Genomic DNA, 12,351 nt, shown 5'->3' on the forward strand with positions numbered 1-12,351 from the left:
CATGGAACTAGGAAATGCAACAGAAGTCAGCCCAGAACATGTATGTGCACAGCCACACCAGGCACGAACATCCACGATCGTAGAAGCCCAAATCTCTTGATTTGCTGTTTGTTCTCCAAGCAACCAAGAACACGGCACAAGTGGGTCAGGAAACAAGTTTGTATGCCCCATTTTCCCTCAAATTTCCTGCCTGGGACTCTCTGAAACACCCCATTTAATCAGAGCTGGTTATCACTAACAGAACGTGCCTTCCAGCTCACAGTCCCTGCATTTTTGAAGAACTGCTTGGATAGCATGTTTTTCTGCAGCAGGATTTTCTCCAGAACTTTCTGTGGTTTGCCTTATGGAACATTTGCGGCACTGCTAGTTCAATCTAAATCTGTCCAAATTATCATTTCAAACAACCCAGAATATACCAGTACCCACTGCATTTAATCCTTGCATAGCTGTGTTTCCCACATTTAGCTCAATGTATATTGAGATTTACTGTGTTAAAAGCTTCTTAAAAAAAAAAATAAACAAACCCCTTTTTACAAGCCACTTGACTAAAAACCTAAGACCAAATTAGATGTTATATGAGCATCAGCAGTGCCACTCTGAAGTGCTGAAGGGGAAAAACAGATCTTCAGCTGACACATGCATTTCCACCCAAGCACAAAGAAAACCTTGGTCCATAAATTGCTCACAAAGACCAGAAAAAAGGATAACTCACATGGAATAGAAAAACACTATACACCCCATTGGGTCTAAAAGACAGACATGAACTTTTGAGATCTCCCTGTAACAGAGCCTGCAACTCAGTAAGACCCACATTAGCAGGGCAGAGATTTATCTCTCAGTAAATCAGAAATGTGATTTATATAGCAAAGAAGTAAAAAAAAGAGAAGCAGCTTTTCACATAGGCATTTCCCAAAGGGGTAAGGAGAAGGCTCACTTATTCCTGCACCTCAGAAACATATCAAGACAAGTTAGAAGAGGCAACCCAGAAGGAAACCTCTCATGCCACCCTACCCTTCACCAATTTTCTAAGAAGAGTGTTTATTAAACTCCCAGGACACATATTTCAGAGAGACACTTGACAGTTTGACACAACACCATACCTGGCTGGTGACAAGGAAATAGCTTTGACTTCCAGAGCTATCAACCTGCCCTTTCCACAAGTCCTACCTCACTCCTTCAGATTTGCTTTCTCAATTCCTACAGCGTTGAGCCATCCCTCTCACACCCCATGAGAGGCTTGCATTACTGGAACTTGTGCTGGGAGGCCCCTCTGGCACCAGTACAGAACCATTCCACCTCTCTCTTTGTACAATTTATAATTCTATAACTTAATTATGTTAAAGTTTAACCATTAGTACAGCAAATACAAGGATTTCAGTTCATAACCCTCTTTTGTAACACCACAGCTGCAGTGCTCTCCTAAGCAGCGCTGATCTATTTTTGTGTAAGGATGTCCAACCATTTTAAATTCGTTTCACAGGAGAGTACCAGACTAGAGGAGTATCTTTCTAGAGCTGCAGGAATCGTGATCACACAGAGCAAGACATGGCATGAATGCAATGGCCATGCCCCACCACTCCTGGCCAGGAAGGCAAGGGGTCACCCTGGCCTCAAATTCAGCAAGCCCTTCAGTGGCACAAGGCACTAATAAGTTTGACCCAAAAAGATCATGTTTGAGCACCCAGCTTTTACAAAGTCTGGAAGAAGGCTTTGCAAAACCACAGAGCAGCACCTCAGGAGCTTCTCCAAAGAAGTCTCCAATCCCTCACTGAGCCATATCCTCCTCTCCATCCATCCAGCAGCATGGAAAGGCTGCTCCAGGGCAGGCATGTACCTTCCACCAGTGCTACTGGTGAGCATTACACAGCAGGCACAGCCAAGGAACCAAGCAGAATTAAGAAACTAGAGCAATCTGACACATCCTTCAAACTGCTAGGACTCATTTCAAGCTCTTCCCACTGACAGCCTCCTCCCCTGGAGCAGGCTGCAGAACATTTTGGAAGGTTTGGGCTCTCTGGAAAATGTTTATGTTTGTGTAGTGCTCAACCACGAGCTAATTGGAGCCTTTTGGTTTTTTAATGTTAATTTTAAGAACAGAGACTTAGTCCCAGCTAGAGGGAGGGAAAGAAAACAAAAAAGTTAATTGGTTCCATAAATATTAACACAACTGATTCCTGTGATCTGGCAGAAGGCACTCACAACATGGAAAGGCTCTATTTGCAGAAGGGAAGTAAAAGCACTGAAAACAGTGCAAGCTTCAGACGCTCATTTACTGCTTCTCAATTAATTGCATTTACTTTAATTAAAGTGGAGCTTCCCACAGCTATTCTCACAGCCAGCACCACACTGCACAGACAAATTGTTAAAGCGACATTAAGCACCATGGATTTTAACCTTTTTTTAAAAATTATTATTTAAGTCTCCAGTGTCTTTAGCAGTAGGATCCCCACTCCACAGTCCCCAGAGACCACAGCAGGTCTGTTCTCCATTTGAACCAAACCCCACAGCTGTTCACCGCTGATAGAGAACTTGCTCAATCTGACTGCTGAAGTAAGGTCCCACTGACTTTAATCTTTGGACCAAAGGAACAGAGAAACCTTCTGGCTTTGAGACAAATTGATGGGAACTACACAATCTGTTTGAGGTGTCCTGCAGACTGAGGTCATCTGACCTCACTGGAGAGGCTTCCCAGCCAACAAACCACTATCTCAGCTCCTCCCAAACACAGTGCAGTTTTCTAACAGCCTCTTACAAAACCCTCAGACACCAAATCCGCCCTTAAAAGGTGATCTGTCATTGTCAAGATAAAAGCAGGTCCTAATCATGCTGTCAAAAAAAACCCAAATAAATTTCAGCTGAACAGCAAGGCAGAAGGAATGTACAGTAATTTGCTATCTAAAGCAATTTACCCAGATAAAGTAAAAACTGCCATCTGTCACTTTATCAAGCTACCAGGGTGGTCAACCTTGGGCCTGGAGGAGAGGTAAAGAATTCAATCCCCTCACAGCATTTTCTCTTCACCGGGAACTTTTTTCTTGCATTGCAAATTTTGTTCAAACACTTTCACACACCATGTCAGGAGCAGCACCAGCTTGTGCAAGGAAGTTTCCCCTTTGATCTGAGACCTGCACATTCAGTCCCGAGACACATCCTGGACCTGTGCAGGTGACACAAAGGACACAGGCACACTGCAGAAGGCATGGGGTGGAGAGATGGGGGAGCTAAAGCAAGAATTCCCAGCTCAAACACCACTCAAACAGCTGCTCCTTGCAGGGCAGCACCCAAACACCCAGCAGATATTTTCAAAGGTATTAAAATGGTTTCGGTGCTACACCACCAAGGGCATCACTGACAGCATCAGGGACAGCATTTCACCACTCCCCAAATTCACCCAGCCCAAAGCTTGGGCAGCTAATAACAAAGACAGATGGAGGAGGAACACCTCGTCACTTGGGTCTAGCACAGCACACAGGCATTTCCCGGGGAGATTTCAGCAGCACGTTGGAGGTGCTGCAGCCGCTCCCTGCCATCCTCAGCGTGAGGAACAGCCCGTTTACACCCTCCTATCCCATCTGAGCAGTGTTACTGTGGGGAACAGCTTGAGGAAGGCGTTCTGCACAAAACAAACACAAGACATGCCTGACAACTGCCAGCACAGAATGAAAAGCTGAAGAAAAGCAACAGCAGCAGAATTTTGAGGATCCAGCAGCTTTCCACACCAGAGATGTGAATGACCAACACAAGCAGATTTCAGAATTCCCCAAGCATGCATTAAGAAAAAGCAGCAGAGGTTTAGAACTAATATTCAGAACAGATGCCTTAATTAAAAAAGGATTTTTATTTTTTTAATTCTTCAATTGTTAAACCCCCGAGTATGCCAGGAAAAAAAAATTATCAAAACAGGAAAGGTGATGAGGGATGAGGACAAAAGAGGAGGAACCTTAATATTTAAAGGCAATAAACATGCAGAAATCCAATTGACAGACAGGAATAAACTATAGGACACAAAGATTGGCATCCTGTCAAGAGCTCTAGAAGAATAATGGGGGCCTGGTCATGGCTGCAATTTTTCCACACTGGTGTGGATCCACTGCAGGAGTAACCACAAGCCTAGACACTGCAGGAACAGCAATGCTGTCAGAGGAGGAGTCTTACAGGGACTCTGTAACATTCTGGTACAACATCCATAAAAAAACCCCAAAACTGGACAGGAAATCTTATTGCATGAAGCTAATGCAGGACCAACCAACCACAGCTTTTCTGTTTCTCTTGGAGGCTACAAAAGGAGAACAGAATTGGACAAGTGGGTGCAGAGCCCAAGCAGAAGCAGATAAGGTGACAGACCCAGCAGACCTGGAACTCCAGAGCAGAAGCTGAAATGCAAACCAGAAGGCATCTGTCAGTGACTCTGCAAACAGAGGCTTGGTACCAAAAGAAATGCAGAGAAACCCTCAGAAAGGAAGAAAGCAAGGCTGTACACAGCCTGCAAATCCCACAAATGCACTGCTGTCAGTGAATTCATATTTAGTCTAATTTTATCATCTCCTATCTTCACATTTCTTAAGGAGGAAAAGGAATTCTTTGTCAGATGCTCAGTTATTTCCCTCTTCTACATCCCTGTGTGCCAGTGACAGTGGCTCCCATGCTGCAAGACAGTCCTGGACTACAGAGCACAACCTCTGCTCAGGTTCATGACCTACCTCACTCTATGCTTCACACCCTGATATACAATCACAGATTCACAGGGTGGCCTGGGTTGGAAGAAACCTGCAGACAGCATCTACTTAAACCCCATCTTTCATCTGTCATTATCCCAGGTTGCTCCAAGCCCCATCCAACCTGGCCTTGAACACTTCCAGGGATGGGGCAGCCACAGCTTCTCTGGGCATCCTGTGTCAGGGTCTCATCACTCTCATTGTAAATTGAGAAGTCTTTCTTTATGTCCAACTCAGAAATCAGGATGATTTTGCACCAGGTTTTGCAGACAATTATCAACTTGCTGTTGTTGCACTTTTGTTTTCTCAACACAGCCTGTCACCGTTCTCTTCTGGAGTAGCTGAAAATAAAGCAGGAAGCTACCAATCCAGTTGTTCATATCATTCCACAACCGGTTCATCATCCACTCCAAAAAAAGAGACATTAACAGGCAACTGCTCAGCCGGAGCCAAGCTTGAATAGGCCCTTGCTTCAGGGAGCAAACACTGATGAAGGAATACTAAAGAAAACAAGAAAAAATGAGCAGCAGCAACCCCGATATGACAGGCCATTATTTCTGACTTGGTAGGAAACATTTAATTCCCACGCTACAGAGGCTCACCCCAATGAGATTTATCCTCTCACTGGAGTCACAGAGGTCCCTGCGTGGATTAGATTACGGCAAAGCCTTTGGTTTACATTACGTCAGTGGCTAAGTAAACTACACTGACAGGAAGCAATCACTGAGCACAGAGCAACTCGGGGACTGAACTCCAGCATTCCCAGGGATGGCACCGGCTTCTGTTACCTACACACACGTGGAAATCATCTGGAAGCTGGTGTTAAACTGAGCTAACGCATAAAGACAAAAAGCAGAGCAGGGGAAAGCAGTTGCAGCAGGTCTTCTTCACAGCACGACACAGCTTAGAGCTACCATATTAAAATACTTTCCTTTTTAGACCACTGGCTTTTTATATCACATAACACAAGGCTCACCTACAATGAATTCCATTTTGGTGACATTTTTCATTACAGTTCCACCCTCTCCTTCTCCTGCCACAAGGATTACTGATGCCAGAACAGCCTGTGCTGGTACCTCACACTAATCACAAGCACACTGAATCAGCCTTGCACCTAAAGGAAGCAACACACTGCTACCATGAGTAGCAGATACCTCCACAGGGCAACCTGCCTCAACCAGATGTACCAACAACCCTCAGAAATCCCCCAAAAAACCAGGCTTTCAGCCAACAAGAACCAACACCACCAGTTTATCCTCCCATAAAAAGGGGCCTCATTCCTTTCAGCCCACACAAGCACTCCTGTTAACTGGGATAACCCTGCTAGAGACTCTGGACTTTCCAATCTAAGCATTATGTTACTCCCTGCTCCCTCAAAATCACCACAGCCAAAAAAGCAGCAAAAGTTCTCACCTACAAATCGAGGAAAACTATGAGGATAAAAACATAGAGAGAGGTGTCCCCTCTTGTTGGCAACCACAGGCAACAGCCCTCAAGTCCCAGCACAGCAGTGGATTTGTTTCCTAAAGGACTGCAGCCCTTTGGCTCTGACACAGCAAAACAACTGCTCTAGGTGAAGCCTTTTATCCCATTAAAGCACCCATGCTCTGCTGCTGGTTAGTTAGTCCTTGTGATGGTACACATAGCATCAAAGAGCTGCCTACACCATGGGTTTATGTAGAGCATAAAAAAGCTCTCTACAGCCTCTTTTCTTCCTGCTTCCCAACATCCAATTGGCTTTTTTGACCACTGTTGAGCTCCAAGCTGTCATCCTCTAAAATCTAACCCAACTCCAGGATCTTCCTCAGACTGGGTTTTATTTGGAAGGATTCACAGCTTAAGGCCAGATCTAAACACAAAACATAGATACTAGCATTCTTGGACAACGTGAATAAATCTTGGGTAATGTGAGATATACGTACACATAGGACAAATACCTGTTTTCCTAACTGCCACACAGCAGCCTTGGCAGAAAAAAGAATCTTCTCTAGCTGGGAAAAGCACAGGAGATAGTGAGCCCACCTACAGTCTGCCAACTTGACCTTCTCAGAGCTTGAAAAGCAAGTGGGAGGGAAGCATGCTTTTGTCTTGTTATTAAATCTTAAAATAGCAACGTGTAGGAGAATCCTACCCTCCTGCCCTGTGCACTAGGCTGAGGGGGAAAGGGAGGAAGAGGTGAAGGGAGGGTTAGAGTCAAGTTGAACTTCCTGCAGAACAGGCTCTGAGCTGACCAGAGATGCCAGGAGACAAAGCACGTCTGCCTAGAACCTCTTTTCTAACTCTACAGTGTCTGCCATTGTATGCACAGCCTAGTTACAGTTCACTGAATTAACATAAAAAAAATTAACTGATTTCCATAACGAAAAACCTCTACGTGGCTCCAGAGTGCAACAAGAAAGGGCACAACAGCTTGGGAAGACGTAAAAAAACAATCAAATCCCTTTTTGCCTGGTTGAATTGCAGTTTGGAGCCCCCAAATGAGCAGTTATTTTTAGCTGATCATCTGGAAAGCGTGTGAGAGCGCCAAGCAGCGGGGTCAGCACGGCTGTGTGCAGGAAGGCAGCACACAGCCCCGAGAGAGGCAGCCAGGCACTGCACATCTGCATCATCAGCACTGCACAGGGACCAGCAGCACGGCTCTATTTATAACCCAGACATGTAGCCTGCCATGAAAGGCTGGGACTGCAGGCTGCCAGCCCCCAACATGTGTCTGATTTAATTAAAGAGATGGCAACGTGCACATGCACAAAAGAGATGCGTACGTGTCCTTTTCCCAGGAGTTACCAACAATGAGCCCAGTGTTTCAAGAACAATATGTTTTGCCAAGGTTTCTGTGCAGGGAGCAGGCAAATGTGCCCTCACACAACCTCCCCACTTCCTCACTCTGCACTGCCCAAATGTCACTGATGGGCAGCTCAGGAAACCACTTGCCGGTGTGTGTTTGATTTGTTTATAGCCATGGACAGGAAAATAAAGCCACTGTAGTATTTATCCAAATGAACAAAATGTATTATTTAGTTTGCAAAGAAGGTATTTGGGAGTCACATGCCTTTTCTGCATCAAGACAGCTTGCTGTGCTACCAGGCTCCGTCTGGTAGTTTGCTCCTTCTGGGATTTTTTAAACATTTACATACAGCTTGTGGGAGGCTTGGGATTCAGGTTTCAGAGAAATTTATTGAGACCTTGCAGACATTTAGAAATGAAAACTGCTTTCACATACAAAGCTCTGTCTCACAGTGAGCAAAGAGAGCATCTCCTTGTTGTGGGACTGGAATCAAAGAGCTCTATCACGTCGTCCCTTTTCCGTCTCTCACTTTCCATACTCCCTATGAGTAAAGATTCTCCTGCCTGGGAATCCTTGAGCCACAGACCCTACAACAGCAAAGGACAGGAGAAGATTTGCTGCAGTCAGGCTGCTGTGAATGAAGCACCGCTGGTACACAAGGAAAACCTGCTGACAAAGTTAGCAGGTTACCAATGGCAGCTGCTCACTTACAAATTGAGGAAAACTATGAGGACAAAAACTGTAGAGATGTGTCCCCTCTTACTTGCAACCACAGGAAACAGCCCTCAAGTCCCAGCACAGCACTGGATTGGTTCCCTACAGGACTGCAGCCCTTTGGCTCTGACACAGCAAAACAGCTGTTCCAGGTGAAGCCTTTTATCTCATTACAGTAACAATGCTCTGCTGAGGGTTAGTTAGCTGTTAGCTGCTGGTGAGGCAAAAGCAGCCACAGAGCAAGCCCAGAGACCAGGTTAAAACCCTGGCTCTGCTCTGAGCCCTGGCAGTCTTTGACTGCACCAGGATATCCCACAGATTGCCTGAAGCCAGTCCCTCACCTGGGGATCACTAAGCACACCCATGCAGAAGCCCATACAAAAACAAACCTCCTCTAAGAGCCTTCAGAGGAACACAGGAAGCAACTTTTGCATGGTAGCTCCCTGAGCTTCCTGGGATAGCCATTAAAAGCCACTTCAAATACAGTTCCCAGTGTCTTTGCTTACAACCCAAAGCAATACTTATTCAAAATACAACAAACCTGCTCTGGAGGAAACGACGCTTCTGGAGTCCAAGTCAAGCTTCTTTACTAAGGTATCAGGGTCAATTTTCAGCCCAGAAAATACACCAGAAGATGACAAGTCCCAGTCCTTATGCAAAAGAAACATAAAGCAGGAATCAGTACATACACTACTAGGCAACACTTGTTTAAAAAAATTAAAATTGAACCCAGCACCATCCAGACAGGAACAGTGGCAGTGAGCAGGTATGTCTCTTAAGCAGGCAAGGGCACAAAGGCACCCTACTGACCTGCTCTGCCCACCTACCCCCCCAGCTCTTCCACACAGAAGGAAGTTGCACAAAGTCTCATTTTGGACTGTTCTGTTCCTAAAAGATTCCTGCCTCAACTCAACCTTGCCTCACTCAAGTGCATTCACTCCCAGGAGAGCTTTGAACAGCATCCTTAGATTTATTACAGGTACCAAACAATACAGATAAGCAACAATTGAGAAGATTAAGGGATTAAAACCTTAATCAATGGACATGAAGCAGATTCAGTTAACTACTAGCAACTCACCAAATCTTCAGCATCACACTTTAAGCACGCAAGATCTGCAGTAGCTAGTTTGGTTGGATTAGAACTTATTACTTTACCCAACGGTATCTACCAATACATAACTTCACAGTGGGACAAACCCAGCTGTATTCAGCACAGGCAGTTCCTCCCTCATCACAAGGAAAGCTCAGGCATATAAAAAAAGATTTGCCTAACATTTACTTGAGGGGGTATGTTGCCACCCCCTCAATATTTACAGGTGTTGAGGGGGTGGCACCTGAACCGTGTATTCAAAACACAGCAGGGGAAAACAGAAGATCCCAAATAATTCTGTATAAACAGCTCCTCTCCATCTGCCCTAACCTAAAACTGAAGGCGCGCACTGCAAGGCTCCCCTGGTGGCAATGCCCACTGCCGCACGCAAGGCGCGGCACGGCAGCGGCGCCGGGACACCGGGGAGCTGCCGGGGCACTGAAGCCCGGGCCCGGCGGCGCTGCCGCTGAACGACAGGCGGGCACTGCTGCGGGAGCAGCGCCCGGCCCCGCTCCACCTCCCCGCCACACGCTCCCACGGAGCGCTTCCACAGGGCGGCCAGCGCAGCACCACGGCCAGGCGCGGAGCTGCCCGCGGACACCCGCGCAGCCGGGACAGAGCCGGAGCGGGGCTGGGCTGTGCGCGGAGCGGCATTGCCGCGGGGGGAAGGCGGAGGAGCGGCCGCTGGCAGCCCCCGCCCCGCGGGTCCCCGCCCCGGTACCTTCCCGGCCGCCGCGCTCCATCCGCCCGCGGCGGGCCCGGGCGGCGGCGGGGCCCGGGCGGGCCGGGGAGCGGCGCGGTGCAGCCGCGGGCGCGGCGCCTTGCCCACCATGGCGCGGCGGGGCGGAAAGGGCCGGGCCGGGCCGGGCGGCGCCTTCCGGCTGCGCCCTCACCGCGCCCGGCGCCCCGGGCAATCCGCCTTCCTCCCTTCCACGGGCGGAGCTCCGGCCGCCCGCGCCAGCCCGCCCCGGCTGCTCGCTCCGCGGCGGCCTGCGGATAATCGCCTGTGGCGAGCACGTTTCTCTCCCTCTCAGGATTTTCATTTCTCAGAGAGAAATGAAAGAGAAAACAATTTCTATTTATGCTCCTTGTCTTTCCCATGTGGAATGTGTTTGGAGAATTGTTTGCCTGGGGTGATTGCTTGATTGGATTCTTATGAGGATTGTTTGAGCCTGGTGGCCAATCCACCTGTGGACCCTCACAACACGAGTTGTGTTAGAGATACAGAGTTAAGAGAAAGTACTATGTAGTTTTTGCATCTTCCTTTATATAGTACATTGTTGTATTTTAGCAGAGTTATAATAAATAAATCATTCAGCCTTCTAAATTGAGTCAGGCATCGTCATTTCTTCCCATTGGGTTCGCCTGCGTTGACAATAATCGCCTTGTGGGCAATTGCAGCCTGCCCGAGGTGGTTCCCGTGAGCAGCCCGTGGGTGCTCAGCGTGCCTAGGTTAAACCCAGACACTCTGCTACGCTTTTACACCCCTCTGTAACAACGGCGTGTTACATTTCCTCTTGATAGGAAATGGAAATGATAGAACTAAACTCATTTTATTGAGTTGATCAATTACTTGCAAGCAGCACCCACTTTTTTAAGTTTCTTCACAGGCTCTTAATGTTACTTTGACCATTAAATCACCAACATCTTTAGTTGGCTAACCCTGACGAGTGTCAATAAGAAGAGGCAAGGTGAGCTGAAGATTGGATATCTAGGATCTTAAATTTATGGCCTTCAAGGACATTGGTAACCAGAAGATGCCAGAAGAGATAGAGGCCTGGAAAGTTGAAGGCTCCTTGTCCGAGAAATAGATGATAAGAGGACTAAAGAATGTGGACCAAATTAGCACGAAGGGCAAGAAACCACTAAGCAATACAGGATAGAATACTAATTAATGAAGATAATTACGTAATTTACATCAATTTCTATAATGTATTATGTTGTCTATAATCTATAATGGTTTATATATATATATATATGTATATATATAAAAAAGAAATAAGTGAGAACAGTTTTGTACTGGGATCAGCGTGAAGCATTTTTAGCCACACACACCACACACCTCCTCCCAGAGAGGAATAAAGCCTTACTCACTAACACTAAAAAAGACAGTTTTAGAGTGAGTCTTATTTATCCCAGCAATTTCAGAGGTTTCTTGGTAACAGTAGCACCAGCCAGCAACCAGGCTGCCACAGTAGGACAAAAAACAACTCTAAAACTTCCTGCCTGGAGTTATTTCTATAGTTAAAGCAGTAGAAAATACCCAGCAAGCCCCTAGGGAGGGCCAGCACCTGCCAGGCTGCAGTCATGGGCCCAGGTGGGACACCACAACAAAGCAACCCAAGCCTCAGCTGCCCCTTCCCACACACAGGAAGGGGTGAAATGCAAAGCTGCTTCTCCTTGCTGCAAGATGAATAAAAAGCTCCGAGCCTGGAGCCACAGTGTGTTTGATCTTAACAAGCCCTGACAAAGTGCTCCCTGGTTAATGCATTTTCATTTCCCACATCCTCTGCCCTGCCATTTCCCTCCAGGCTGTGTTTCCCAGGGCCTGATATTGGGCCACAGAAGTGCACAGCTGTAAGTGCACTCCTTGTGGGTACCAAGGAAATGCCGGGAGAGGCCTCTGGGAAGGTACTTGGAAAGATCATGGAGCCATTGAATATGCTGAGCTGGAAGGATCATTGAGTCCAACTCCTGGCCCTGCACAGGACACCCCAACAATCTCACCCTGTGACTCGAAATGGTGTCCAAGTGGTGTCCAAATGCTCCTGGAGCTCTGAAAGCCTTGGGGCTGTGACCATTCCCTGGGGAGCCTGTCCAGTGCCCCACCACCCTCTGGGAGAACCTCAGAAGATCCCCTAAATCATCCCTAACACAGGTCTCTGTCATTTCCTCAAGTCCTGGCACAGGTCACGAGAGTGAAGATGTCAGTGTCTGGTCCGCTGCTTCCCCTTGAGAGGGTGTTGAGGAGATGGAATCACATAATGGTTTGGGTTGAAAGAAACCTTAAAGATCGTCTCGTCCCACTGCCCTGCCTCTAGATCAGG

The 12,351-nt window shown here is 47.1% G+C and overlaps 1 protein-coding gene across 1 annotated transcript in view; it reads right to left on the reverse strand.

The window, feature by feature from the left end:
• The window catches only part of SLX9 (SLX9 ribosome biogenesis factor), a 39,738-nt gene extending 29,558 nt beyond the window's left edge, over window positions 1–10,180 (reverse strand). The window contains exons 1-2 of the mRNA XM_021532585.3: window positions 10,026–10,180; window positions 8,756–8,864 (exon numbers count right to left, since the gene is read on the reverse strand). Coding sequence (XP_021388260.3) covers window positions 8,756–8,864; window positions 10,026–10,136 — 220 coding nt within the window. The 5' untranslated portion in view covers window positions 10,137–10,180. The remainder of the gene's footprint in view (window positions 1–8,755; window positions 8,865–10,025) is intronic.
• Between the last annotated feature and the right edge of the window lie 2,171 nt (window positions 10,181–12,351).

Source organism: Lonchura striata, chromosome 7, assembly GCF_050655825.1.
Source record: "Lonchura striata isolate lonStrDom1 chromosome 7, ASM5065582v1, whole genome shotgun sequence".
NCBI lineage: Eukaryota > Metazoa > Chordata > Aves > Passeriformes > Estrildidae > Lonchura > Lonchura striata.